Source organism: Mandrillus leucophaeus, unplaced genomic scaffold (assembly GCF_000951045.1).
Source record: "Mandrillus leucophaeus isolate KB7577 unplaced genomic scaffold, Mleu.le_1.0 Scaffold42, whole genome shotgun sequence".
Taxonomy (NCBI): domain Eukaryota; kingdom Metazoa; phylum Chordata; class Mammalia; order Primates; family Cercopithecidae; genus Mandrillus; species Mandrillus leucophaeus.
This window is the reverse complement of record NW_012104476.1, coordinates 2199386-2226732: the sequence shown is the minus strand read 5'-3', so window position 1 is coordinate 2226732 and position 27347 is coordinate 2199386. Positions and strand designations below refer to the sequence as shown.

Genomic DNA, 27347 nt, shown 5'->3' with positions numbered 1-27347 from the left:
ATACATGACATATGATATATTCAAATATATGTTATATATAATATATATACATATATTATTAGTTCTGTCCCTCTAGAGAACCCCGACTAATATCACATAGTCCAAATCCACCATTTTACAGGGAAGTAAACCAAGTATCAAAATTTGTGGTTCACATCTGGCTTAGAAAATAGGTCTCTTGGCCAAGTGCAGTGGCTCATGGCTGTAATCCCAGCACTTTGGGAGGCCAAGGCAGGAGGAACGCTTGAGGCCAGGAGTTTGAGCCCAGCCTGGACGACATAGCAAGGCCCTATTTCTACAAAAAATAAAAGTAATTAGCTGGGGATGGTGGTATGCACCTGTAGTCCCAGCTACTTGGGCAACTAAGGTAGGAGGATTGCTTGGGCCTAGGAGTTCAAGGTTACAGTGAGCTATGATTGCACCATTGTACTCCAGCCTGGGTGACACAGTGAGACCCTGTCTTGAAAAATTTAAAACAAACAAACAAAAGCAACAACAAAAACTGAAACAGGCTCCAGAACCCGGGAGATATTCTGTCACGTCATGCTGCTGACATTTGAAGTCACTGAAGAACCACTTGCCCCCAGCTGTGAAGTTACGTATTCCTTGAGCCCTGTGGGAAGGCAGCAGTCAGCTGTGGACAGTCATGCAGAGCCAACCAACTAGGGAGTGATATCCCATGTCACCTTGTGAACTGTCCCTAGTTTCCCAGAAAGTGATAAAGTTGATGATGATACCCCTTTAGGGGCCTGATCAACTGTGATGGTTCATAGGCATTCTTCCCAGCTGACTGTCTGAGCAAATCGCAAATGTTTTAAAGAAATGTGGGAATTCAGTCAGGATGGTGGGACAAAGTGTAAAATCACAAGAAACCTTCTTGGAAGGCTGGGGAGTTTTGCATAACATCAGGTAGTTTGGCTGAAGGCAGCCGGATTCTCTTTTCAGAAGCCAGAGAGCTTAGGGCACAGATACAAAGGAATATAGACGAGTCTATCTAAACAGCTCATTTACTCATGTGGTCCTAAGACTAACCTTTGATCATACACAGGTGCATGATTGCTCTCTACTTGGGTGGATTGGCAACAGTCATTACCTTCTAGTGGTGCTTACTTGAGACCTCTGTCATTTAATGTCTGCTGAATAAATGCTGGGAGGGCCAGCGAGTCAAGGCCATGGCTGCTGACTCTTTACACACCTTTCTTGGTGTCTGTGAGGGGCCCAGATGCTCAGCTGGACTGACAAGCAGAATATTTGTGTCAGTGTACGTTATTCATCCATTGTTGAGTCAGGGTCTGTGGGATAGACTCCCACAAAGAAACGGATATGCCTTCCATTAGACCATCTTATAGACAGTCAAACTCACACTCTGTTTCTCCAGAGGTTGTTTTCATTCAGAGTTTGCATTTGGGGTCTCGAAAGTGTGGAAACACGGATACACTTTTAAAAAGGAGTGATATACAATAAAAGTGTCCTCCATACTTCTTAGAACAAGTTGGTTTTTAAATTTTATTTCATTTCATTTTCTTTTAGAGACAGGGTTTCACTCAGTTGCCAAGGCTGGTGTGCAGTGGAATGATTACGGCTCACTGCAGCCTCCAACTCTTGAGCTCAAGCAATCCTCTCATCTCAGCCTCCTGAGTGTCCAAGACTTACAGGCATGTAACTGCCCGGTGGGTTCACCTTGCCTGCTGCCTAGACAGAGCTGATTTATGATGACAGGGGAATTGCAATAGAGAAAGAGTAATTCACACCAGAGCCAGCTGTCTGGGAGACCTGAGTTTTATTATTACTCAAATCAGTCTTCCTGATTATTCGGGGATCAGAGTTTTTTTGTTTGTTTGTTTTGTTTTGTTTGTTTTGAGACGGAGTCTCGCTTTGTCTCCCAGGCTGGAGTGCAGTGGCACAATCTTGGCTCACTGTAAGCTCCTGGGTTCACCCCATTCTCCTGCCTCAGCCTCCCAAGTAGCTGGGACTACAGGCGCCTGCCACCACACTCAGCTAATTATTTTGTATTTTTAGTAGAGACAGGGTTTCACCGTGTTAGCCAGGATGGTCTTGATCTCCTGACCTCGTGATCCACCTGTCTCACTCGGCCACAGATCAGAGTTTTTAAGAAGAACTTGGGTAGGGGAAGGCCAGTGAGTCGAGAATGCTGATTGGTTGGGTCGGAGATGAAATCATAGGCAACTGACGCTGTCCTCTTGTGCTGAGTCAGTTCCTGGGTGGGGGCCCCAGGATCAGATGAAGTAGTTTATTGATCTGGATGGTGCCAGCTGATCCATCAAGTGCAGGGTCTGCAAAATATCTCAAGCACTGACCTTAGGAGTGGTTTAAGGAGGGTGAGAGTCTTGTAGCCTCCAGCTGCATGACTCCTAAACCATAATTTCTAATACTGTGGCTAATTTGTTAGTCCTACAAAGGCAGTCTAGTCTCCAGGTAAGAGGAGTTTTGTTTTGGCAAAGGGCTGTTATCATCTTTGTTTTAAACTATCAACTAAGTTCCTCCCTAAGTTAGTTCAGACTATGCCCAGGAAGGAACAAGGACAGGTTAAAGGTTAGAAGCAAGATGGAGTCATTTAGGTTAGACCTTTTTCACTGTCTCAGTTATAATTTTGCAAAGGCAGTTTCAGGCATGCACCACCACATCCATCTAATTTTAATATATTTTTTGTAGAGATGGGGTCTTGCTATGATGCCCAGACTGGTCTTGAACTCCTGGTCTCAAACAATCCTCCCACTTCAGCCTCCCAAAATGCTGGGATTATAGGCATGAGCCACTGCCATGACCAATTCTGCTGGTTTAATATTTGACCCTGATTCCATCACATGGTGTACTCTGTGCCGCTGTGACAAAAGGAGGGGCAGGCAAAATCTCAGGGTTAACCAGAGAGAAACGTTCCAGGCCATTGTACCAAGAATTGATACCCAATCTGTCTTCCTCTTGTTGAAGGACTGCTCATCCCATGGCCATCAGCTTCTAAGGAAGTGGACCACACAATTCACCTGCTTGCTGTGTAGAAGCCAATGGTTTTTAGTATAGTCATTGAGTTATGCAATGTCACAAAAATCAATTTTAGAACATTTTCATCACTCCTGCCCCAAAGCCTCATCCTCATTATCAGTCACTCCTCTATCCTTCCCTCCTCCACAGATGGGGGTTACCCCTAGTAGTGGGCAAGCACTATACTACTTTCTATCTCTCCCAGTTGGCTTTTTATTCATCTTTAGTTGGACTCACCAGACTAGTGGGATGAGTCTGCGCTCCCCTGTTTGGCTTTTAGAGCCCTCTATACGGCATACCTCCTGTTTTTATCTGGAAGATGATGACTTCCGGATGAAGACTGGAGAGTCTTCCATCTTTCCTCTATTTTTACTTTATATTTTTAAAGACTAGAGATGGGGCCAGGCACGGTGGCTGACTTCTGCAATCCCAACACTTTGGCAGGCCAAGGTGGGCAGATCACTTGAGGTGTGGAGACCAGCCTGGTCAACATAGTGAAACCCTGTCTCTACTAAAAATACAAAAAATTAGCCAGGTGTGGTGGTGCACGCCTGCTATTCCAGCTACTCGGGAAGCTGAGGTACGATAATCGCTTGAACCCAGGAGGTGGAGGTTGCAGTGAGTTGAGATCACGCCACTGCACTCCCGCCTGGGTGATGGAGTGAGACTCTGTCTCGACAACAGCAGCAGCAGCAGCAAAATACAGATGGGATCTCACCGTGTTGTCTAAGCTGGCCTTGAACTCCTGTCTTCAAGTGATCTTCCTGCCTTGGCCTCCCAAAGTGCTAAGATTACAGACCAGAGCCATCGCACTCAACCTCTTTCCTCTGTTTTTCAATGCATATTTCCCACCTTCAGTATCTTCATAAGACACTAAACAACTCATCTTCATTATGTAGTAAAGGGTTAACTCAGTAGGCTTGGGTTGCCCAAACCCTGCACAGTCCAGAGAAAGAACTAGCCCTGGATCAGCTGCTGGGAGACAACCTCTAAGCCCTTGGAATATCCTATCTGCTAAGAGTGTCTTTGTATGCCAAGGCCCTGGACCATGCTACAGCAGTTTAACTTCTGGTGGGCGAGGGCTGGAGGTTGAGTTGCCAAGGAGAGACACGCAAGGCTCTCCATGCCTATGTGACTGACCCACAGTAAAAACCCGGGATGCCAAGGCTCAGGTGAGCTTCCTGATTGGCAGGACTTCAAATGAGTTGTTATGTGCCCCTGCGGAGCAAATCAGCCCTGCCTGTATGACTTCATCTGGGAGAGGACAACTGGAAGCTTGCAACTGGCTTCTACTGGACTCTTCCATGCATCTCTGCAGATTTTTTTTTTTTTTTTTAGACAGAGTCTTGCTCTGTCACCCAGACTGGAGTGCAATGGCGTGATCTCGGCTCACTGAAAGCTCCACCTCCCGGGTTCAAGTTATAATCCTGCCTCGGCCTTCTGAGCAGCTGGGATTACAGGTGTGCACCATCACACCCAGCTACTTTTTGTATTTTTAGTAGAGACACAGTTTCACCATGTTGGTCAGGCTGGTCTCGAACTCCTGACCTTAGGTGATCCACCCCCGCCCTTGGCCTCCCAAAGTCCTGGGATTACAGGCATGAGCCACCATGCCCAGCTTGTTGACTTTAATCTGTATATTTTCATCATTAACAAATAATAACCATGATTGTACTGCTTTTCTGAGTTTTGAGAGTTCTCGTGAATCATGAAACATGAGAGTGGGCTTTAAGACCCCAAATACACTGATTTGCAGAACTCTACCTGCATTGGGTTATCTCGCATATACTCAGCCGGTGAAAATCTCCTCCAGCTGGCAAGGTCCAGCTAGTCACATCTTTTCCAGGAAAGAGAAAACAGCAGGTAAGAACACAGATTCTGGGCCCGACTACACCTGAATCCCAGCTTAACCTCTTACCAGGTGTGTGACCTTGGGTAAGGTGCTTAACTCATGCTTCAGCAGCTCTGCCTGTAAAAAGGATATAATAATATTCATCTTGGCTGGGCACGGTGGCTCCCACCTGTAATCCCAGCACCTTGGGAGGCTGAGGTGGACGTATCACTTGAGGTTAGGAGTCCGAGACTAACCTGACCAACATGGCAAAACTCATCTCTACTAAATGTACAAAAATTAGCCAGGTGTGGTGGTGCATGCCTATAGTTCCAGCTACTCAGGCGGCTGAGGCAGGAGAATCACTTGAACCCGGGAGGCAGAGGTTGCAGTGAGCTGAGATCGCACTGCTGCACTCTGGCCTGGGTGACAGAGCAAGACTCTGCAAAAAAAAAAAGAAAATTCTCATAGGGTGAGAATGAGGAGTGAATAGACTTGTATAGTGCTAAACCTGTCTCTTATACACATCTAGATGTGTATAAGAGACAGGTGCTAAACACAAGAACGGTACCCGGCACGTAGAATATTCCAGTGTTAGTTATGGCTATGAGCTTTTCCATCCACTCCAATGGCAAAATTCCCTCCCTCCCATCATTCCACATTGCCTTGCCCTGAAGTGCTATCACACGCATTTGAAAGCCTGTGTCACCACCCATGAACTCCTTCAAGACAGGAGAATCATTTCATTTACCAATACTATCCCCTGCTGGAAATGCTTACCATGAAGCTGAGCACACAATTGGCCCCTAAAATGTATTTGCTGATGCATAGGAAAGATACCTCTATTTTAAAGTCTGATTTCTTCTCTTAAAGCTTTCCTCCTCTGCAAGCCAGTCATATTCCTCTAGGGAGGAAGAACTAACCTTCTCCCTTTGTAAATATCTGTGCAAAGAATTTGAGATCCCAGCAACTATATATCCAAAGCATCCCTTTCAACTAAAGGAGTCTAAGAGGCTCTAACAGCACCCGTACCTTATAATTTATTATCAAATTATATGTTGGATTAAGGATTGCTAAATTGTTAATCATTGCCTTTAATTAGTTATTCATGAGCAATGTCACTAATTATAGGACCACCTAACACAGAGCAGGGAGGAACCACTGTCACTTCGCAGAAGACGCCTGACTCAGCTTTTAGCCGGTGCCCTGAAAGCAACATGCTGTAAAATGTCCCATCTGTGGCATTTTGGAACCTTCCCTCTCATGGTGAAAGTCCCAGGCTTTTGCAGATCAGCAGTTCTCAAACTATGAAGGCAGCAGAACTAAGCTAGGTTTTCATGAACTTAGGGTGCACCTAATCTAGGTGCGTTCAGGCTAAATAAATGGCATCCTTCATTCTTATCTTATACTTCACTCTTTTCCCCATATATATACATAATATCATGAATAATAAAATCTGAGTTCATAACAAAACACAACTGAATTCATGGTAGTTTTTTTTTTCCAGATATCCTGGTGGAGTCAGGTGCAGTAGCTCTTGCTCATAATCCCACTGCTTTGGGATGACAAGGGAAGAGGATTGCTTGACGCCAGGAGATCAAGACCAGCCTGGGCAACATAGCAAGATCCCTGACTTTACATTCTTTTAAAATTACAGCCAGGCACAGTGGCTCACATATGTAATCCCAGCACTTTGGAAGGCTGAGGCGGGCAGGTCACTTGAGGTCAGGAGTTTGAGAGCAGTCTTCCCAACATGATAAAACTCTATCTCTACTAAAAGTACAACAATTAGCTGGGTGTGGTGGTGGGCACTGGTAATCCCAGCTACTCAGGAGGCTGCAGTAGGAGAATCGCTTGAACCCAGAAGGTGGAGGTTGCAATGAGCTGAGGTAGTGCTACTGCACTCCAGCCAGGGAGCCAGAGTGAGACTCTGTCTCAAGAAAAAATTAAAAAATTAGCTGTGCATGGTGGCACATGCCTGTGGTCCCAGCTCTGGAGGCTGAGGCAGGAGTATCGCTTGATCCCAGGAGTTGGAGGCCATGGTGAACTATGATCTCACTACTGCACTCCAGCCTGGGCAACAGAGTGAGATCTTATCTCTAAAAATATGAATAACTAAGAAAAAGAAATCCTGGTGGAAATTTTGTTGAATTTATATTCTTTGCACCTTGAAACAGCTATTATTTTTTCGGTGAACTTTCTGCAATGATTCCAGACTTTTACCCCTTTTGGGTAGCCTCCTATCCAAGGTCCAGCTCTCACTCTTAACAAATGATTTTCTTTCCTCATTCACAAGGAAAATGTGAGTCAGACAACATGACTTTGCCCTTCCTACTGTTCAAGACCAAACCACTGTTCACGTCCTGAGCCCACCCATGCCTCCTTCTTCAGAGTTTTTCTTTCCCAGTCAGCCCCCACCCCTTCCTGTCTGTCTTCAGACTTCCCCCTTCTCCCTGTTCCATGCCTTCAGCTGTATGTACTGTGTTAAAACAGGGTTCTTCGTGTCCACACTGGGGCTGAAGACATTCTGACAACAGATGCTGTATTCAAAGAGATCTTGCAAAAATTTCAAAAGACAGACAAGCAGATTAGCTGAGTACTTAGGACAAGTAAGTGGAGTCTGCGAAAGGAAGGTGTCAGGAGGGTTTCCCAGAAGCAAACTGTACCCCAAGGGAGGGGCGAGAGTCCTACCATCTAACCCCAAGCCTAGTGGCCGGTGTCCCTGGAAGTGGACACACATGTTCACTGGTGTGTGACTCACACTTATGAAAGGAAATGTGCCCTCTGGAGCACAGGGGAGCCCTGGTCAGGGAAGCTATCTTTCCACCTAAGAGGGACAAAGGTGTGCAAATCCCAGAAACCAGATACGGAATCTGCAGAAGGTGTGGACTTGGAACCACTTTAAAAACGATGTCAGCCAGGTGCGGCGGCTCATGCCTATAATCCCAGCACTTTGGGAGGCTGAGGCGGGCGTATCACAAGGTCAAGAGATCAAGACCATCCTGGCCAACATGGTGAAACCCCGTCTCTATTAAAAATGCAAAAATTAGCTGGGCGTGGTGGTGCACGCCTATAGTCCCAGCTACTTGGGAAGCTGAGGCAGGAGAACTGATTGAACCCAGAAGACAGAGGTCAGTGAGCCAAGATCACGCCACTGCACTCCAGCCTGGGTGACAGGGAAAGAGTGTCTCAAAAAAATAAAAATAAAAGGGATGTCCACCAAGAAAAGCAATGGATTTCTCATGCATGAATGAACCTCATAAACTGTATGCTAATAAAAGACGCCAGAAACAAAAAGTCATTCTGTAGGACTCCACTTATATGAAATGTTCACGATAGGCAAATCCATAGAGACAGAAATTAGATTGGCAGCTGTCACGGTTAGGTGGGAGGGAGGAATAGGAAATGACTGCTTAATGTGTACTGGGTTGCTATTTGGGGGAATAAGAAAACTCTGGAAGTAGATCGTGGAGATAGTTGCACAACATTAGGAATGTCCTTATTGCCACAGAATTTCACACTTTACAATGGATAAAATGGTAAAATTTATGTTACATATATATTGCCACAATTAAAAACAACATCATAAACAAAACCAAAAGGGATGCTTCTAGACCAGCAGTCTCCAACCTTTTTGGCACCAGGGACTGGTTTCATGGAAGACAGTTTTTCCATGGACAGGGGTGGTGGGTGGGGATGGTTTCAGGATGAAACTGTTCTACCTCAAAAGATCAGGTATTAGATTATCTCATGAGGAACATGTAACTTACATCCTTCACATGCGCAGTTCATAATAGGATTTGTGCTCCTATGAGAATTGAATACCACCGCTGATTTGATGAGAAGCCGAGCTCAGGAGGGAATGTGGGAGATGGGGAGAGGCTGTAAATACAGATGAAGCTTCGCTTGCTCGCTCGGCTGCCACTCACCTCCTGCTGTGAGGCTCAGTTCCTAACAGGCCATGGACCAGGACCAGCACTGGTCCGCAACTCAGGGGTTGAGGACCACTGCCCTAGACAGTGGCTTACCAGAGCATGGAGACTCCAGGAATAAGAGGACATGGGGCAAACAAGAAGGCAAAAGTCGAGGGTGCCCTGGGAGAGGCCAGCTGAAGGGAGTGACTGACTACATGGGGTCTAAAAAGCAACCTGGAGGTTCAGATTGCCTACACCCCAATGTGGTGTGGACACTGCAAACAAAAAAAGGATACTGCCTAATCATATGGTACTAGCTTTATGACTATTAAAAGTAAATGAGGCCGGGTGTGGTGGCTCACACCTGTAATCCCAGCACTTTGGGGGGCCAAGGCGGGCAGATCACGAGTTCAGGAGATTGAGACCATCCTGGCTAACATGGTAACACCTCGTCTCTACTAAAAATACAAAAAAAAAAAAAAAAAGCCGGGTGTGGTGGCATGCACATGTAGTCCCAGCTACTTGGGAGGCTGAGGCAAGAGAACGGCTTCAACCTGGGAGGTGGAGGTTGCAGTGAGCCGAGATTGCGCCACTGCACTCCAGCCTGAGCGACAAAGCAAGACTCCATCTCCAAAAAAAAAATAAAAAAAAATGGGTAAATGAAAAGCTATATATAAAGTCCTCAATATGCATTCAGTAAATGGTAAATCTAGTAATAATTCATTTATTATCATTATTAATATGGATCAATGGTATAACTTCCTATGAACAACAAGCTTGTCTTTCTAACTAGCCAATATCTTTTTTTTTAAGATGGAGTCTGGAGTCTTGCTATGTCACCCAGGTTGGAGTACAGGTGGCATGATCTTGGCTCACTGCAATCTCTGCCTCCCAAGTTCAAGTGATTCTCCTGCCTCATCCTCTCGAGTAACTGGGATTACAGGAATGTGTCACCATGCTCAGCTAATTTTTGCATTTTTAGTAGAGACAGGGTTTATTCATGTTGGCTAGGCTGGTCTTGAACTCCTGATCTCAGGTGATCAGCCCACCTCGGCCTCCCAAAGTGTTGAGATTAAAAGTATGAGCCACCGCCTCTTCTTCCTGCTTTTGCTGTGAGATGTGCCAGCTCCTGCTTCACACATTCTGCCATGAGTAAAAGCTCTATGAAGCCTCCTCAAAAGCCAAGCAGATGCCAGTGTCATGCTTGTACAACCTGCATAACTGTGAGCCAATGAAACCTCTTTCCTTTATAAATTACTCAGCCTCAGGCATTTCTTTGTAGCAATGCAAGAACCACCTAACAGGAAAGAAGTCACTCTTGGAGAACAATCAGAGCTTAAGATAGCAGATTTAGGGAGCTTCTTTACACAGACACAAGAGCTGGGTCAGTGCTGCTTACACAGACGAAGCTCAGCAGACAGGCCTGTGTACACACAACAATACAACATGAGGGGAATCTCTACAGGCTGAATTCGAGTTCCAGGAAGTCTGGCCATGTTGCTCCTATGACTTTGAGTGACACCTTCCCCAAATCCCCCAGTCCCAGTGACATGGCTTGGCTCTGTGCCCCCACCCAAATCTCATGTTGAATTGTAATCTTCAGTGCTGGAGGTGGGGCCTGGTGGGAGGTGATTGGATCATGAGGCTGGATCCTTCACGAATGGTTTAGCACCATCCCTTTGGTGCTGTTTTCATGATAGAGTTCCCACGAGATCTGGTTATTTAACATTGTGTGGCACCTTCTCCCTCTCTCTTCTTCCTCCTACTCTGGCCATGTAAGACGTGCCTGCTTCCCTTTCTGCCATGACTGTAAGATTCCTGAGGCCTCCCCAGAAGCAGAAGCCTCCATGCTTCCTGTACAGCCTGCTGAATCCTGAGCCAATTAAACCTCCTTTCTTTATAAATTACCCAGTCTCAGGTATTTCTTTACAGCAGGGCAAGAACTAATACACCCACCATGGCACCCACAATACATATCACGGGTGCCCACTGCCAGTGCGAGATGCATAAATAAAAGCTATCCTGGGAACAACACAGGTCTCCAAGGAGTTGAGTGTAAAGGCAAGATCAAGTTCTGGGGGCTGGGTGGTCCAATGCAGTCTAGACACATGCGGTTGGGTCCTTGAAGTTTTGAAGAAGAGAGGTTTATTGTCAACATTTAGAAGGCAGGAGATTTCACAAAGGCTCTAGATTTATGGCTGCTCTTAAAATTCTGGGCCGAGTGCGGTGGCTCACGCCCGCAATCCCAGCACTTTGGGAAGCCGAGACAGGCAGATCACAAGGTCAGGAGTTTGAGACCAGCCTGGTCAACACGGTGGAACCCCGTCTCTACCAAAAATACAAAAAATTAGCCAGGCATGGTGGCGCACGCCTTTAGTCCCAGCTACTCAGGAGGCTGAGGCAGAAGAATTGCTCAAACCCGGTAGGCAGAGGTTGCAGTGAGCCAAGATTGCGCTCCTGCACTCAGCCTGGGTGACAGGGCTAGACTTCGTCTCAAAAAAAAAAAAAAAATTCTGGAGGCCTTAACACACTGGCCTTATGTACCCCCAGCACCATCAAGCAGAGCTGGGAACAGTTGCCTCCTTGGGCAGGACCTGTGTTCTTCAGTTCCCCAACCTCTTACCCTTACAGTCAGCTTTTGCCCTCTTTCATGGCACTTACCCACTTGCCATACTGGAAACTCAGGTGTAGAAAAGAAGAGTGGAGGACAAAGAGAAAACCTGAGAAAATAGCTATTTAGCAGGCAGGACAAAAAAGATATTAATATATACAGAAAGAAATAGGAAAAGAACTGAAACAGAAGGAATTATCAATTCCCTTAATGCAAATCTCCTATATTATGTTGCTTACTGGGAAGTCTCAGTATCTAAAGACTCGTCTAATGTAATACCATTTGGATGATGAAACGTTCTCCTTGGCTCATCTTTCACTGGAGTAAAATCGTAACTATTAAAATTTTGGCATCCCAGCAAGAAAGAGAAACCGCCATGTCCTCATGTCTAAGAAAGCATATTGTATCTGCTTAATAATTTCAGAAGGACCATAAAAATTCATCCCTACAATTAAATTTCCCCATCAACTATTAACAAATTAAGCATCCCGTAAGTTAAGACACATTAAAAAGAGATCATTGGCATTTGATTCTATTTTGTACATCAGAGATGCATGTAATATTAATGACTCATGATCATGACTATTTTCTTGAGTCTTTTCAAAGTGCATATTAATCATCTGTTAATGTTACCGTAACTCATGAAATACAAGCTAATTTTTTGCTTAGAGCCACTCAGAGACAGTCATTATAGATGTTTACTGGGCATCCGAAGGCACTGCACTGCAAGCACTTCTTTTTCTCTGTTGCTAGCACTTACAGTCACACCCTCATACTGTTATCTGTCCTGGCTGGAGGCCAGTCTCCCGTGTGTCAGTGCGGAGACTTGGGAGAAAGTATCTTTTAGCCAACACGTGAAAGTCACTGTCTGCGAGTCCATCCTTTGAGTTTCATCCCTTTGAGATCTAAAGGTCAACATGTCTTCAAGCACTCGCCATTAAAGCTCAAATATCCCTGAAGGCTTTGCTTTAGTTAACCTTACACTATTAATGTTATTTGCAGATAGCCAAGAATATGGTCCTGAAACACTCCATGATGAACAGGTTGGGTGGGAGCTGAGCCGCAAGACAGCTTGAGGAAGTTGTAGACCCAAAAGATTTACCTTCTCTGTTGTACAAATTTGCCCATGCCTGGCTCTACTCCTATGCAATTTTTCAGCTCTTGGTGTGAGCAGAAAATTAACAGAACTTTTCAAAAGCTTACTCTTTTTTTTATTATTATTATTTGTGACAGGGTCTCCTTCTATTGCCCAGGCTGGAGTGCCATGATACAATCACAGCCCACTACAGCCTCGACCTCTTGGGCTCCAGCAATCCTCCCTCCTCAGCCTCCTGAGTAGCTGGGATTACAAGAGCACACCACCACCTGGCTAATTTTTTAAAATTTTATTTCAATGGAGACACAATCTGGCTATGTTGCCCAGGCTGGTCTTAAACTCCTGAATTCAAGCAATCCTCCTGTCTTGGCCTCCCAAAGTGCTGAGATGATAGGTGTGGGCCACTGGGCCTGGCTAAACTCTTACTCTTGTTAATCACAAATGTTTTAACTGAGAAAGAACTTCATGACTATCTGGAAAAAGTCTTCATCCTTACTCCATTATTCCATCTTGCTATCTTAACACCAACAACCACACCCCTAAAACCAAGCCCAGGTACACAGGCCTCTCCTGCCTCTCCCGACTTAAGACAGAATCATGATTTTAAGAGTCAGTTTGGTCCTCAAGAAGAACTCACATAAAGTCCTGAACTATAACTCGGGGATCAAAGGATTTTCAACCAAGCCATTTCCCCCAAATAAGGTACCATTCACAGGTTCCAGAGATTAGGATTTCCACATCGCATCTGCAAAGTCCTTTTGATATGGAACAGGGGCAGGGAAGTGCTGGGTAGAGAAGGGCAGGGTCCCTGGCAAGGACTCCACCCTTGGGCCTGTGCTCACGGACCTAAATGAGGACAGGTATTTCTGTTTTCACAGTCAAAAAGTTGCCTTTTGACCCACCATACCCATCCCCCATCCTGTGCCCATAAAAACCCGGGACCATAGTGGGCACAGACACAAGCAGCTGGACGTTGAGAGTAGCAGAAGAACACACGGACAGACACCAGCAGACACTGGCAGGCCAGCAACAGTAGAATGACGTGGATGCTGAGGGGAGTTCGGCCAGGGGTAGTTGGAGGAGAGCCTGGCTGCTGTGCTACCTGACTCCAGGGGAAGACCACCTTCCCACTCCATCCCCCTCCTGCTCCCCATCCATCTTCTTGAGAGCTACCTCCACCATTCAGGAAAACCTTGCACTCATTCTCCAAGCCCACATGTGATCTGGTTTTTCTGATACACGAGGACAAGGACCTGGGATACAGAAAGCCCTCTGTCCTTGTGATAAGCCAGAGGGTCTAACTAAGCTGATTAACACAACTTGCCTGCAGATGGCAAAGCTGAAAGAGTACATTGTAACACACACCAACGGAGGCTTCAGGAGCCATAAACACTCAACCCTAGAGACTGCCATGGAGTCGGAGTCCCAAAATGCTCCCCAAAACCTATCCATCTACATGATCCCCCTAGGGGTTTGAGCAGTGGGGTGCTGAAGAAGTAAGCCATACCCCTGTCATATGCCCCGCAAAGGTTTAAGGGAACACTCCCATTTCACTTTTTCCTAAGGGACCATTCACAGGTTCCTAATCTCTGGAACCTGTGAATGGTCCCTTATTTGGGAAAAGGACTTTGCAGATGCCATTAAGTTAAGGATCTCAAGATGGGAGATAATCCTGGATTATTTGTATGGACCCAAAATATAATCATAAGAGCCTTTATAAGTGGGAGGGAAGGAAGCAAAGGAGGAAAAGGTCACGTGATGAAGGATGCCGGAGAGAAAGGGAGATGCGACATAGCCATGAGCCGAGGGAGGAGGCAGCTTCTGGAAGCTGGAAAAGGCAAGGAGATAGATCTCCCCGAGAGCCCCCAGAAGGACCCAGCCCTCCTGACCCAACCCCTCCTTTATTTTAGTTCCATCGGCTCATTGCAAACTTCCGACCTCAAGAACTGTAAGAACATCAATGTGTGTGGTTTCAAGTCATTGTTTTCATAGTAATTTGTTATAGCAGCAAGAGGAAACTAATACAGCATTGAAGTCAATATTCATTCAACCTCCTTGCTTTTTTTTTTTTTCGAGATGGAGTTTTGCTCTTGTTGCCCAGGCTGGAGTGCGATGGCATGATCTCAGCTCACTGCAACCTCCACCTCCCAGGTTCAAGTGATTCTTCTGTCTCAACCTCCCAAGTAGCTGGGATAACAGGTGCCTGCCACCATGCCTGTCTAATCTTTTTATTTTTAGTAAAAAAGGGGTTTCGCCATGTTGGCCAGGCTGATCTTGAACTCCTGACCTCAGGTGATCCAACCATTTTGGCCTCCCACAGTGTGGGATTACAGGGATGAGCCACCATGCCCAGCCTCAACCTCCTATTTGAGTTTTGCAATTATGCCTCGAGATATTGATCTCCATATCCCGAGAGGCAGCTTGGTGGGACCCAGGACAAGAGTTCTAAAGAGTTCCCCAACGTCCCTCCAGCTTCCCAGAATGCCACACCCCCTTGTCCTTTTCTATATGATCTTGTATCATGAAAAAGAGTGCAAACACAACAACAGTACAAGACTTCAACAAGTATAAAATAGCCCCAGAAAAAATAACTTTCAAACTTCATCCTTAAAAGTTTCTGAACACAGCTCCTCCTAGATGAGGAAGAATAAAGAAGTGTGAATATTACTATCAATTTGAAACTTCTCAGTATCGCCGTTGAAAAGCTGCACTTGAAAACTTTACATAAAGGTGCAAAATGCAACATCCTCCCTCTGCAGGAAAGCTGTGATCCTGAGACAACCACGGCTCCTGGAGAGCTGTGTGCACACAGCTGCTCGAGCCCAAGGCAGGCTTTTCTGGCCTCTCTCAGTGGCTCCTTTGTACCCTTGAATTTGGGGGCTTGTTGGCCGCCAGGGCTCACCAGCCACAGACCTTATGGGGAGAGAAGGGTCTCCGGCGTCCCACCAGTCTTTTGGGGGGCTGATGTACATGCACCACAGCTCCCAGCTGTACCCGTGGGCCGAGTTCTCGTACCGCTGCACCTCAAAGTTGTCCTGTTTGATGTTGTCAATGGAGGGGAGGATCACACGCTTCCGGTTTTCCTGGATGCGGGATAGAACCGGCTCAGCCCTGAAACAGAGAAACAGACATGAAACCTTTCTTCTCTCTCCTGAGGCACACCTCCCAAGACCACAGGGAATGAACAGCATTTAGCTAAAAGGCTGGGCTTCGGGAAGGCTGGAACTCAGATGGAAACTGAGGCTTCCAGGGACCTGTCCATGCTGGATCCTGCAGCTTCACACCTGGGCTGTAAAGTGTATGAAATCAGCTCACCCCTTCACCCTTGTTGGAATTACTACAGTGATGCCTGCTCCAGCCTGAAAAGCCTAGAGCAAGAGTTCAGAACATGGGGTCTCCTTCCCAAGAAAGTGCCAAGTCTCACTTTCATATTGACAGTGGACTCCACGATTTACACTGCATGAGTTTTATACAGTGTCGTCAGTTTACCCCTAGGGCACTGACTGCCACCGCTTGTTTTTTCTGCTGGCACTGAATTTCCTTTCCCAAAATAGGTCACTTCTGCCTGGGATGGCCTGGTTTTAATACATATATCACTAGCTTCTCTGTGTGTGTGTGTGTGTGCGCGCGTGATTATTTCAGTTGTTTTAATTAATTTTGTGTGCGTGTTTGTATGTGTGTGTGTGTGTGTGTGTTGGCATGATTATTTCCGTTGTTTTAATTGATGATTTAATTGTGTGTGTGTGTGTGTGTGTGTGCGCGCGTGATTATTTCAGTTGTTTTAATTGATGATTTGATTTCTTAGAAGGGAACTAATTGAATTGGTTAGCAATAGAAGACTGGAAACTAATTAAATGCAAAGGCAGGCAAAATCCTGGCTTCCTGCTCACTTCCCCAGCTCGAGGCTGCAGCGGGCATTCGTCAGTGATCTGGCTTCAGGTTCAAGGCGTAGCCCGCTGGCTTAGGAGACTTAGGAGACAGCAGATGGTCAGACACCTCCAACATCGTGCGTCTCCGAGGCAGGCGTGGGAAGGGATCATTTCCCACATTCGAGAAGGAGAAGATGGCTCTCCTAAGCCAGCGCATTAATCTCCCAGCTTAGAACAGAATGCAGGTTTTGGAACAGAGTCAAGCAAAAATCCCATTCCTCTGCATTATCGGGAAGAATAATGAGAACACACAGTCGACAACCCATCTCTTTTCATTTGCAGCTATTGAATTACCTGTTGGCTCATCTCATCTTTCTATTTAAAATGAGCAATAAAATATACCCTGGGCCATTACCTGCTTCCAATACTTCTGCACACACCATATAAGCTGAAGCCAAATGGCACTGATTTTCCAAGGCTTCCAGGCAGGCTTAGGAGCATGGCCCTGGCCAAGTCTCCACTCATGAAATTCTCCCCTGGGAATGCCCTTTGCTATTGGCCGAAAGCCCAGCCATCTAAGAAGGCTTAGACCAAGTACCACCTCTCCCACTTCTCTCACCACCTGGTCCCAAGACCAAGCACCACCTCTCCTGTGGGAGTTCTTCCTCTCAACTCCTAGATCATTTTCCCCACCTTATTCAAGTCACAGTGACTGTGCAGCTGCCTTTGCTAATCATCTCTGAACACAGGCTATTGTTCTTATGAGCTAATGATAGCTGATCTTTATTGAGCACTTACTAGTGTTAGGCGCCATTCTAAGTATTTCACATGTGCTGACTAATGCAACCCCCAAGATAATCTTGTGAGGTAGATGCGATGATCAGCATTATCCAAATGAGGAAACTGAGGACCAGGGAGGTTAAGCAGCTTGCCCCAGGCTACACAGCCAACTGGTGGTAGAATCAGGTTTCGAACCTAGATGGTCCGGTTCACGTCTTAATTCTGAAGCTCCACTACCTCCTTGATGAAACATGATGAACCCCACACAAGCCCAGACCATACATATAGAAACATTCAGTTCAGCCCATCCACCAGCAGTAAGAGTCACTGAGTATGGAGGCAGAAGACCTGGATTCCAATGATATTTCTTTTTTTTCTTTTTTTGAGACGGAGTTTCACTCTTGTCTCCCAAGCTACAGTGCAATGACGCGATCTCAGCTCACTGCAACTTCTGCCTCCCAGGTTCAAGCGATTCTCCTGCCTCAGCCTCCTGAGTAGCTGGGATTACAGGCACCTGTATTTGTATTTTTAGTAGAGACAGGGTTTCGCCACGTTAGCCAGGCTGGTTTCGAACTCTGACCTCAGGTGATCCACCCGCCTCAGCCTCCCAAAGTGCTGAGAGGTGTGAGCCACCGTGCCCGACCCCAATGATATTTCTGTGGCTGAGAAGTTTGATCTTACTGTCTACTAGACAATGTATGACGATTCCCAATAATTTGCTCCCTCCTCCCTGGGGATGTCCTGCCTATTACCAGATGGCCTGCAATGCTTCCCTAGAGAAGCACACTCCTTCCTCAATCTCCAATTAACATTTAACTTGGACATGTGAATTGGTTTGCCAATGGGATGTGAGTGAAAGTGACGGTGTCACATCAGAGCAGAAACTTTAACAGCCATTTCGAAGTTCAGCCACTGTTCTTTTCCCTGAGCCACAAAGATGGGATGTTCTAGACAGGAGGATTCCTTGACTCTCAGAACACAGAGGATAAAAGCACAGCCACAGTCAGACAGCCGCAGCTGATGTGCCATGCAGACAAGAGAGAAACATGTATTGCTGTAAGTCATTGTGACTGGAGACTTTTATTGCAGTAGAACCTGGTAAAAGTTGAGACATGCTATCTACCTTGTAATGGAGAACCACCAGGGGGTTTTAATTCAGAGAGGGCTCTATGCCACTCGGGTAGACGTGTGAAAAATGAGTCTGAAAGGCAAAGACTAAAGTCACAGACATCAGGGAGAATCAGATGATAGGTGGATTCAATTAGACAGACTAGAATTAGACTGTAGACTTGAGGGCAGATACCAAACTTGCCAGATTTTGAACCCCAGTTTAGTGTCCAACTGTCCCAGTTTGTGCAGGACTCTTCCAGCCTTACCACTGCAAGTCCTGAGAAATCACTCAGTGCCAGGCAAACCCCAAACCTAGAACAACACCAGGGGATACAGTAGGCATCTAGCAAGTATCTGTCAAAAGAATGAGTTTCAGCAGTGACCGCATTCGTTTAGGTGAATGTCAAGGAAGAACCAAGCTGGGAGAGTGGTGGTCAAGACACTCTTGAAAGAGGGAGACAGGAGAAACGGCACACAAAACTGGCTGAAGCTGGAGGTTGAAGCGATGAGTAACATGAGGGCAAGGGGAAAATCAAGGGAAAGGGACATATGTGGGGGGCAACCAGTTTTGAAAGGAAAGAAACGAGGACGCAATGATGCCAAGGAAAAGACAAGGTATGCCAGGCCTGAGGCTGTGACAGAACATTGGCGTGCATCTTTTTCAGAAGGCTTCCATTATGGCTCAGTGCTTCTCAAACTGGAGCATGCATCAGAGTCCTCTGGAGGGCTGGTTACAACAGCCTGCTGGATCCCACCTGCACGGCTTGTGATTTCAGGCGACTGGGTGGAGCCCATGAATTTGTATTTCTGACAAGTTCTCAGATTCTGTGGATGCTGCGGGTCTGGGCACTACACTTTGGGAATGATTATTACTAGAGATAAACAGCTCTGGAGCTCAGGAGAGAGATGGGGGCTGAAGACATGCAGCTGGGTGTCACCAGAGTTTGATGACAGCAAAAAACTGGGAGGGAAAATTGGTGTCTGAGATGGCAACAGGCCCCAGCGTGCACTTGAAGGGGTCAGTGTTATCAGTGGTCCCGGGTTTCTTAAGTGGTCATATGCATAAACATTGGTTTATTGGTTGTTGCAAATGAAGAACAGACATTTTAATGTTAATTAGTGATGGGATACTGGTTCTTCGAATCTAGTACAGTGAACAACACTTACTTAAGACAGCCTCAATAAGTGTAAATAAACATATTTGTGAAATACAAGACTCTGCTTCTTACTAATTAAGCAACCCAGGTACAGGTTATTTAACCTCTAACTTGATGGATCATTGGTTACTTAGCAACAATCATCTGACCACGCTTTAAAACGGGAAAGTTCTATTCCAATTTTAACATGATTTTGGCATTTTTGTGGCCTCACTCTTTGTGCATCCAAAATCTTCTACTCCCCGTACACTCAACCAGTTTCTCACACTCTGTTCTTTCCACCTAGAAAAATATCAGGGCCATATCTGCAGAAAATACGCTTCACCTTCCTCCGAATGATGTGAAAGATAATTCTGGGGAGCTTTACCTGAGTGGTCAGAATTATAACTATATCTCTTTTCTCACAATGACAGTCAACCATCAACCTGCAAAGACAGCAGCAAAGAAGGAAAAGAGAACAAGAAAATTACGACTTCTTGTCCCATTTGCAAGGATTCTGTTGAGTTTTGTCTACTTGATACACCATTTTCTTTTTCTTTCTTTTTTTTTTTTTTGAGATGGAGTCTCTCTCTGTCACCCAGGCTGGAGTGCAGTGGTGTGATCTAGACTCACTGCAACCTTGGCATCCCAAGTTCAAGCAATTCTCCTGCCTCAACCTCCTGAGTGGCCAGGACTACACGCGTGCTCCACCATGCCCGGTTAATTTTTGTATTTTTAGTAGAGACAGGGTCTCACCATGTTGCCCAGGCTGGTCTCAAACTCCTGATCTCAAATGATCCACCCACCTTGGGCTCCTAAAGTGTCGGGATTACAGGCGTGAGCCACCGTGCCCAGCCTGATACACTATTTTCATTGGGGATTTTGATGATGATGATGATGCCAATGATGATGAACTGAACAGACGGCAGGTAGATTTCTCCCTGCTCCCCAGTTTTATCCCAGACAATGGTCTCACTTTCTTCTTCAACGAGTCTTTCCCTGTTCTCCCAGTGCCCCTACAGGTAACAGGCGAAATGTCCCACCTCCCGCATTCCAGCCCCTCTCAACCACAATGCAGGTCTTGAGCACCCCTGAGTTTCAGCTCATGACCTACCAGCCAGCGGTGAATTCCACGTGGGCATCAAAGAAGCCAGTGACCTGCCCGGTGGCCACCTTCCAGCCCTCAATGCGAGCGCGGATCAGGCCTTCCCTCTTCTGATTTCTCACCACCTTCACCAGCCCGGGGTAGCGTTTGTGGACATACTCCTCCAGGGGGACCTTCAGCTCCTCTGCAAATAACAAAAATGCAAGAAGGTCTATAAACATGTCACTTCAAATTTGCATCTAACCCACTGCAATGCCCACAGATCTTCAGCGAGTTCAAAGATCTCAAAAAAATCGCATGTTAGTAATTCTGGCAGAAAAGAAAATCTCATCAGTCTAGAAGTCAGACGACATCTCTGATGCATTCACCCAGGACAGCTATCTTCTGACGGTTTGCAATCCGTACAGCTGGATGGGAACCAGGCCTGGCTTTTATATCCTGGCTGCTATGAGCCGGCAGACGTCCTTCAAGATTCTTTTTCTTCGTGGCCCTCCCCCCAAACTTGACCAGAATCCTTGTCCTTGTCCTCCTGCTACCCCATGGGTCCATCCGGTTTATCAATTTCTATACGGGCTTTTCCATCTGCACACAGACTCGTTCTTACAGTACGTGCCTTGGGATGCAAAATAAGTCTCTGCTTAGTAGTAGAAATGCTAGCTTGGAGGCAGAACTAAAGCTACCAGGGATTGAATGCCCTCCCTTCTGCAACAAGCAGGTGGGAAAGTGCATTTCTATGAGCTAATTTAATCCTTGCAGAAACCCCAGGAGGTTGCTAGATTAATTCCATTAATTAACTACGTTAATTCTATTTTGCAAATGAAGACATAATCTTAGAGAGGCTAACCTGTTCCGAGGTCACATTTGTGGTAACGGGAGAGCTGAAACACAATTCAACTGAATCTAACTCTATAGACATAAAGACTGATACTCAGCCGAGTCTGGTGTTGTGCACCTGTACTCCTGGCTACTCAGGAGGCCAAAGCAGGAGGATCACTTGAACCCAGGAACTGGAGGCTGCAGTGAGCTATAGTTACACCACTGCACTCTATCCTGGGCAACAGAGCAAGACCTGGTCTTTAATTTTAAGAATAAATAAAAATAAAGACATCTTAAAAAAAAAAACACAGTGATACTTTGTGTGCATAAAAATCACCAGGTATAGGGAGGAAAATGAGGAGCTAACAGGGAGGGGATTCTTAGATACCTGCACTCCATACACCCTGCATGGGTGCTGGGGTACTCAGGGACATGTCACCAAAGGCCATAGATCATGGAATGCTACAAGGCGAATCCCCCTGGTGACCAGGGTTGGCTTGTGACTGCAGGAATCTCTGTTAAGTTCAGGGAGAACATTCTGAATGCTGAGCGCTGGGCACCATGCCAGGAGTTCCGCAGGCACTGTTAGCTCTTAGCTGCCATGTGACCTGTGACCTGGTAGTGGCTCTTCCCAGGAACAGGATGTCAGCTCCTGGCTACATCACTCACCACATCTGGGTATCAAATGAGTTCCTCATTTGTTAAGCAGTTGCGAGACTTTGGGGGAGATATATGGGTATGGATCAGTAAGGCTGGCAAAAGAAAGTGTGGGTCATTACCACTGGCCTTCTCATACCTAAAGAGTTTTGGGAGGTATTAAAGGAGTAAAAGGATAAAGCCTAATCATTTGGTACTAGCCTTATGGCTGCTAAGACTAAAGGAAAAGCTATATAGAAAACACTCAACATGCATTCAATAAATGGTAAATCTAATAATAATTGGTTTATCATACTTATTAATGTTGATTAATTGCATAACTTCCTATGAACAACAGCTTGTCTTTCAAACTAGTCAATATCATTTTTATTTTTATTTTTTGAGATGGAGTTTCCCTCTTGTTGCCCAGGCTGGAATGCAGTGGTGCGATCTCAGCTCACTGCAACCTCTACCTTCTGGGTTCAAGTGATTCTCCTGCCTCAGCCTCCTGAGTACCTGGGACTACAGGCATGCATCACCACGCGTAGCTAATTTTGTATTTTTAGTAGAGATGGGGTTTCACCATGTTGGTCAGGCTGGTCTCAAACACCTGGCCTCAGGTGATCCACCCACCTCAGCCTCCCAAAGTGCTGGGATTACAGGCATGAGCCACTGCGCCCAGCCGCCAAAATCATCTATAAAGTCTAGGGCCGACTGTATAGCAGTAGACACCATTCTCACTCTTACAAGGTACAGGGATACACTGTTCCAAACAACAGTGTATGGAAACATCGAGGCAGATGCCACCATCCAATGATCAGGGCTTAAGAACAAGTGACACTGAGCAGGCTTCTCTTCCCAGTCCCTGCAGTGTGATTCTGGACTTTATAAGATACTGAGTTGTGCTCTGGCCTGTGCTCAAAGACAATCCAGACACAAGTGCTCCCTCAAGATGCTTACAATTGAGTTAAGGAGATGAGATATGTTTAAAAATTACAGGAAGGCGTACTTTGGGAGGCCAAGGCAGGTGGATCACCTGAGATCAGGAGTTCGAGACCAGCCTGGCCAACATGGTGAAACCCTGTCTCTTCTAAAAAAAAAAATAGCCAGGTGTGGTGGCGGGTGCCTGTAATCCCAGCTACTCGGGAGGCTGAGGCAGGAGAATCGCTTGAACCTGGGAGGCGGAGGTTGCAGTGAGGCGAGATCGCACCACTGCACTCCAGCCTGGGCGACAAAAGCAAAACTCCGCCTAAAAAATAAATAAATAAAAATAAATTATAATATTTAATATTATAAGGTAAATGAAGCTAATGGCCCCCCAATCCCCACAAAAAAATAATGGCCATGGAGGAAGAGTGCTGTGAGGAATCGCAGAGAGAGAGAAATTGTTTTGGCTGGGAGCGTTCATGGAAAAAGTTGTTAAGTTATGCAGAAGATTTGGACATGAGCTCTCACTATTCTAGAATACATAAGCACACCAAAAAACACCTAAGTGAAAAATTGTATCTACTAAGATGACAGTATCATGAGCACCAACGTTTCAGTCTAGGAAACTGGGAAGATGCCATTGATTTATTTTTATTTTATTTTATGTTTCAGATGGAATCTCGCTCAGCCACCCAGGCTGGAGTACAGTGGCGTGACCTCAGCTCACAGCAACCTCCACTTCCTGGGTTCAAATAATTCTCCTGCCCCAGCCTCCCAAGTAGCTGGGACTACAGGCACCTGCCACCATACCCAGCTAATTTTTGTATTTTTAGTGGAGACAGTGTTTTGCTATGTTGTCCCTGCTGGTGTCGAACTCCTGGCCTCAAGTGATCCCCCTATCTCGGCCTCCTAAAGTGCTAGGATTACAGGAGTGAGCCACCACACTCGGCCAGATACAATTGATTTAAAAAGAGAAAAAGAAGAAAAGAGGAAGAACAAGTTGATGAGTTTCTCTGAGGACAGGTTGAGGGGGCCAGAGGACATTCTGGGTTAGGCATCTGAACCACGACAATGGTCTGGAGGGGAGAAAACAGGGCAGAGGTGTCAGGGACTGTGTGACGAGAGATGGCGTCCTAACATGGAGAAACCTCATCTCTATTAAGAACAAAAACTAGCTGGGCATGGTGGCAGGCACCTGTAATCCCAGCCAGTCAGTGGGGCTGAGGCAAGAGAATCACATGAACCTGGTGGTGCAGAAGTTACAGTGAACTGAGATTGTGCCACTGTACTCAAGCCTGGGCACAAGACTGATGGCCATGAGAGGGTGACAGTTCCAGGAAATGCAGGGAAGAAGACTTAGAACCACACTTTGTGGAACACATGTAGTTAGGAGACGGGAAGAAGGGCTAGTGAGCAATCATGGCTCACTGCAGCCTCACCTCCCAGGCTCAAGCAATCCTCCTGCCTCAGCCTCCTGAGCAGCTAGAACTAGGGGCATGCACCACCATGCCCAGCTAATTTCTTTTATTTTGTAGAGGGCTGGATAGAGAATGTAGAAGGAAGAAGGGCTGGAGAAGCCATGCTCAAGGCAGTACAGATGGGCCTCCAAGGAGGAACTGCAGTTCTCAAATCCGAGAGCCCAAGAGCATCATCTGGAGGTGCTGAAAACCGAGTCCAACACTTTACAGGATAATGCTCCTATGACGCCGGCTCCGAAGCATTATCCTGTAAAGTGTTTGGCAGAGTTTCTGGAAGAAAGATATGTGCATTCATTTTATAAATATTTAAAGGAGTCTCTGTGGGTGAGAAGGACAGAGTCCCTGTCCTCAAAAAGCTACTCAACCTCCTGGGTCAGGAAAGTCAAATGCATTAGAGAAAATGAGAGCTGCGAATGGCCCGTTGATCTAGACAAACAGGAGGCCCCCGATGGTACCAGTGAGAAAAAAAGAAATCCCTCCAGATTCAGCTGTCTCCTGCAGGGACAGGGTCAGCATAGAGAGAACTGGATGAGGACATCTCAAGAAGGACTTCTAGAAAGCCTGGCTCTGGTGGAACACATTTGAGACCACCTAAGAGCATTAGGGTGTTGAGATTTGAAAATGGAGAGAAACTGAAGTTGAGATGGGGTGCAAGAGCCCAAATTCACCTTAAAGAGAATGAGTCTATAAATTAACCAAGTAAAACCAGGTCCCGAGGCCCCCATGGAAGCACACAAATCCCCAACCTGACACTGGTTAGAAAGTCACCCCCTTAGCCAGGCATGGAGGCTCATTCCTATAATCCCAGCACTTTGGGAGGTCTAGGCAAACAGGTCACTTGAACTCAGGAGTTCGAGGCCAGCCTAGCCACATGGTGCGACCCTATCTCTACTAAAAATACAAAAATTAGCCAGGCGTGGTGGCACATGTCTGTAATCCCAGTTACTCGAGAGGCTGGGGTAGAAGAATCGCTTGAACCCAGGAGGCGGGGGTTGCAGTGGGCTGAGATTGTGCCATTGCACTCCAGTCTGGGCGACAGAGAGAGACTCTCTCAAAAAAGGAAAACAAAGAAAGTCACTCCCTCACCTAAGATCCTTTATCATCCTTAACAGATTAAACCATTTTAGGATGTTATAAAAACACTAAGAAAAACATCTTACTTTCTCTTTTTCCTCATGAACACACTCAGAGAAGAAAACAGAAACTTATTTCTGCAAAAATAAATGTTTACCTTCTGCAAAAATAAATGCAGAAACTCATTTTGACAAAAATAAATGTTATAAAATCCAATAAAAAATTGGCCAAGTGCCATTTGGGAACCCTTGTGTTTTTTAAGATTTTGATAAACAGCATTTGAGGAGGTTGAGGGGGAGAAGTGAACACTGCCTGTGATCGGGAAGGACTGGAGAGGGAGGTATGCACACCTGCTCCTTAACAATAAAACAAACACATGTCATCCAGGCTTATGGAGCATAAATTGACAAAAATAAAGTTATGAAACAGTAAGAACTAAAGCAAAGAACATTACAGAATTCTGTCTCAATCCTGCACTTTCAGTGATATGACAGAATAAACTATTGGCACCATCCCTGGTCTCAGAGCCCTGCTCAGGAGCAAGTATTGACCTAGTAGACTTGAAATTGCCCCTATACACTTCATAAAATTAATCAGGAGGCTGGGCGCAATGGCTCACACCTGTAATCCCAGCACCTTGGGAGGCCGAGGTGGACGGATCACCTGAGGTCAGGAGTTCAAGACTAGCCTGGCCAACATGGTGAAACCCTGTCTCTACTAAAAACACAAAAATTAGCCTGGCTTGGTGGCACACGCCTGCAATCTCAGCTATCCAGGAGCCTGAGGTGGGAGAATCGCTTGAACCTGGGAGGTGGAGGTTGCCGTGAGCCAAGATCATGCCATTGCACTATAGCCTGGGCAATAGAGTGAGACTCTGTCTCAAAAAAAAAAAAAAAATCAGGAAAGAAGGGAGGGGGAAATTAAAATAAACCAAGCATGCAGCACATTCAGCATTAATCATTAGTCTCTGACCTGTTTCGTCATAGTTTCTTGGTGCCTGCTGTACTAGAATGACTAGGACAATAGACCCTGTTACAAGATTACAGTCCTCCTTAACTGCTCTATTGATAACTTGAACATTATAAAACATTAAGTTTTCCCTTTGAGATAGTCTTTCATGTCCTCCATACCAATGAAACTGTTGACATTAGCTGGTCTGAAGGACCCCACAAGAAGCTGCCTTACCAAAGAATGCAGTTTCCACATCTTGATAATTTCATCCCCTTTACCCTGATCAATGAATGACCTTGATTCTCCAGCCTCTCACCTTCCATGATCCCCTTCAAAGCCCCAGCCCAGAAATCCTCAGGGAGGTGGATTTGAGGATCTCTTCCTGTCTCCTCACTTGGCTACCCTATGATCATGAAACTCTTTCTCTGTTGCAAACCCTGCTGTCTCAGCGTAATTGGTCTGTTACTGCACAGTGGACATATGAACCTGGTGGTCCTAAAACAGACTCAGCTCCACCTGCTTCCAGAACCAATGCAAAAGTCTCAGTGCTTGGGATTTTTTATGTGTGCTTGGGAAGTGGCCACCCAGTCCAGGACTGGGCCAAGTTTGCACATCCACAATGGTAGGCAACCTGACCTCTCAACCCTCACACAGTTATTAAGCCTTGATGATGAGACTTACTGAATATTTCAATTGCCCTTCAAAGTATGGAGATTCGGGATAATCCATCTAAGTTTAGATGAGGGAGTGTTCCTCTACCTTCAATCTGCATCGGAATCACCAGTAAGTCTGAGGTGGCCCAAGAACTTGTATTTCTTACAAGCTTCAAATGGGAAGCTGCTGCATCAGCTGGTCTGCTAAGTGCCTATTGGGTGGCTCTGGCTTAGCATTTACCCCCCTGCCTAACTCAATTTGGGATGAATTAGACCCTGAATGTGGGCCAGAGCTTACCCCAACTGAGCTGACATTCCAGAATCCCAGTGTTGCCCTGTTCATCTCCACTTTCCCCACTG

At 46.0% G+C, this 27347-nt stretch overlaps 1 protein-coding gene across 1 annotated transcript in view; it reads right to left on the bottom strand.

Moving 5' to 3' along the window:
• The window catches only part of WBSCR17 (Williams-Beuren syndrome chromosome region 17), a 699332-nt gene that overhangs the window by 304843 nt on the left and 367142 nt on the right, over positions 1–27347 (bottom strand). Inside the window, exons 4-5 of the mRNA XM_011992872.1 lie at positions 20462–20636; positions 15366–15563 (exon numbers count right to left, since the gene is read on the bottom strand). Coding sequence (XP_011848262.1) covers positions 15366–15563; positions 20462–20636 — 373 coding nt within the window. The remainder of the gene's footprint in view (positions 1–15365; positions 15564–20461; positions 20637–27347) is intronic.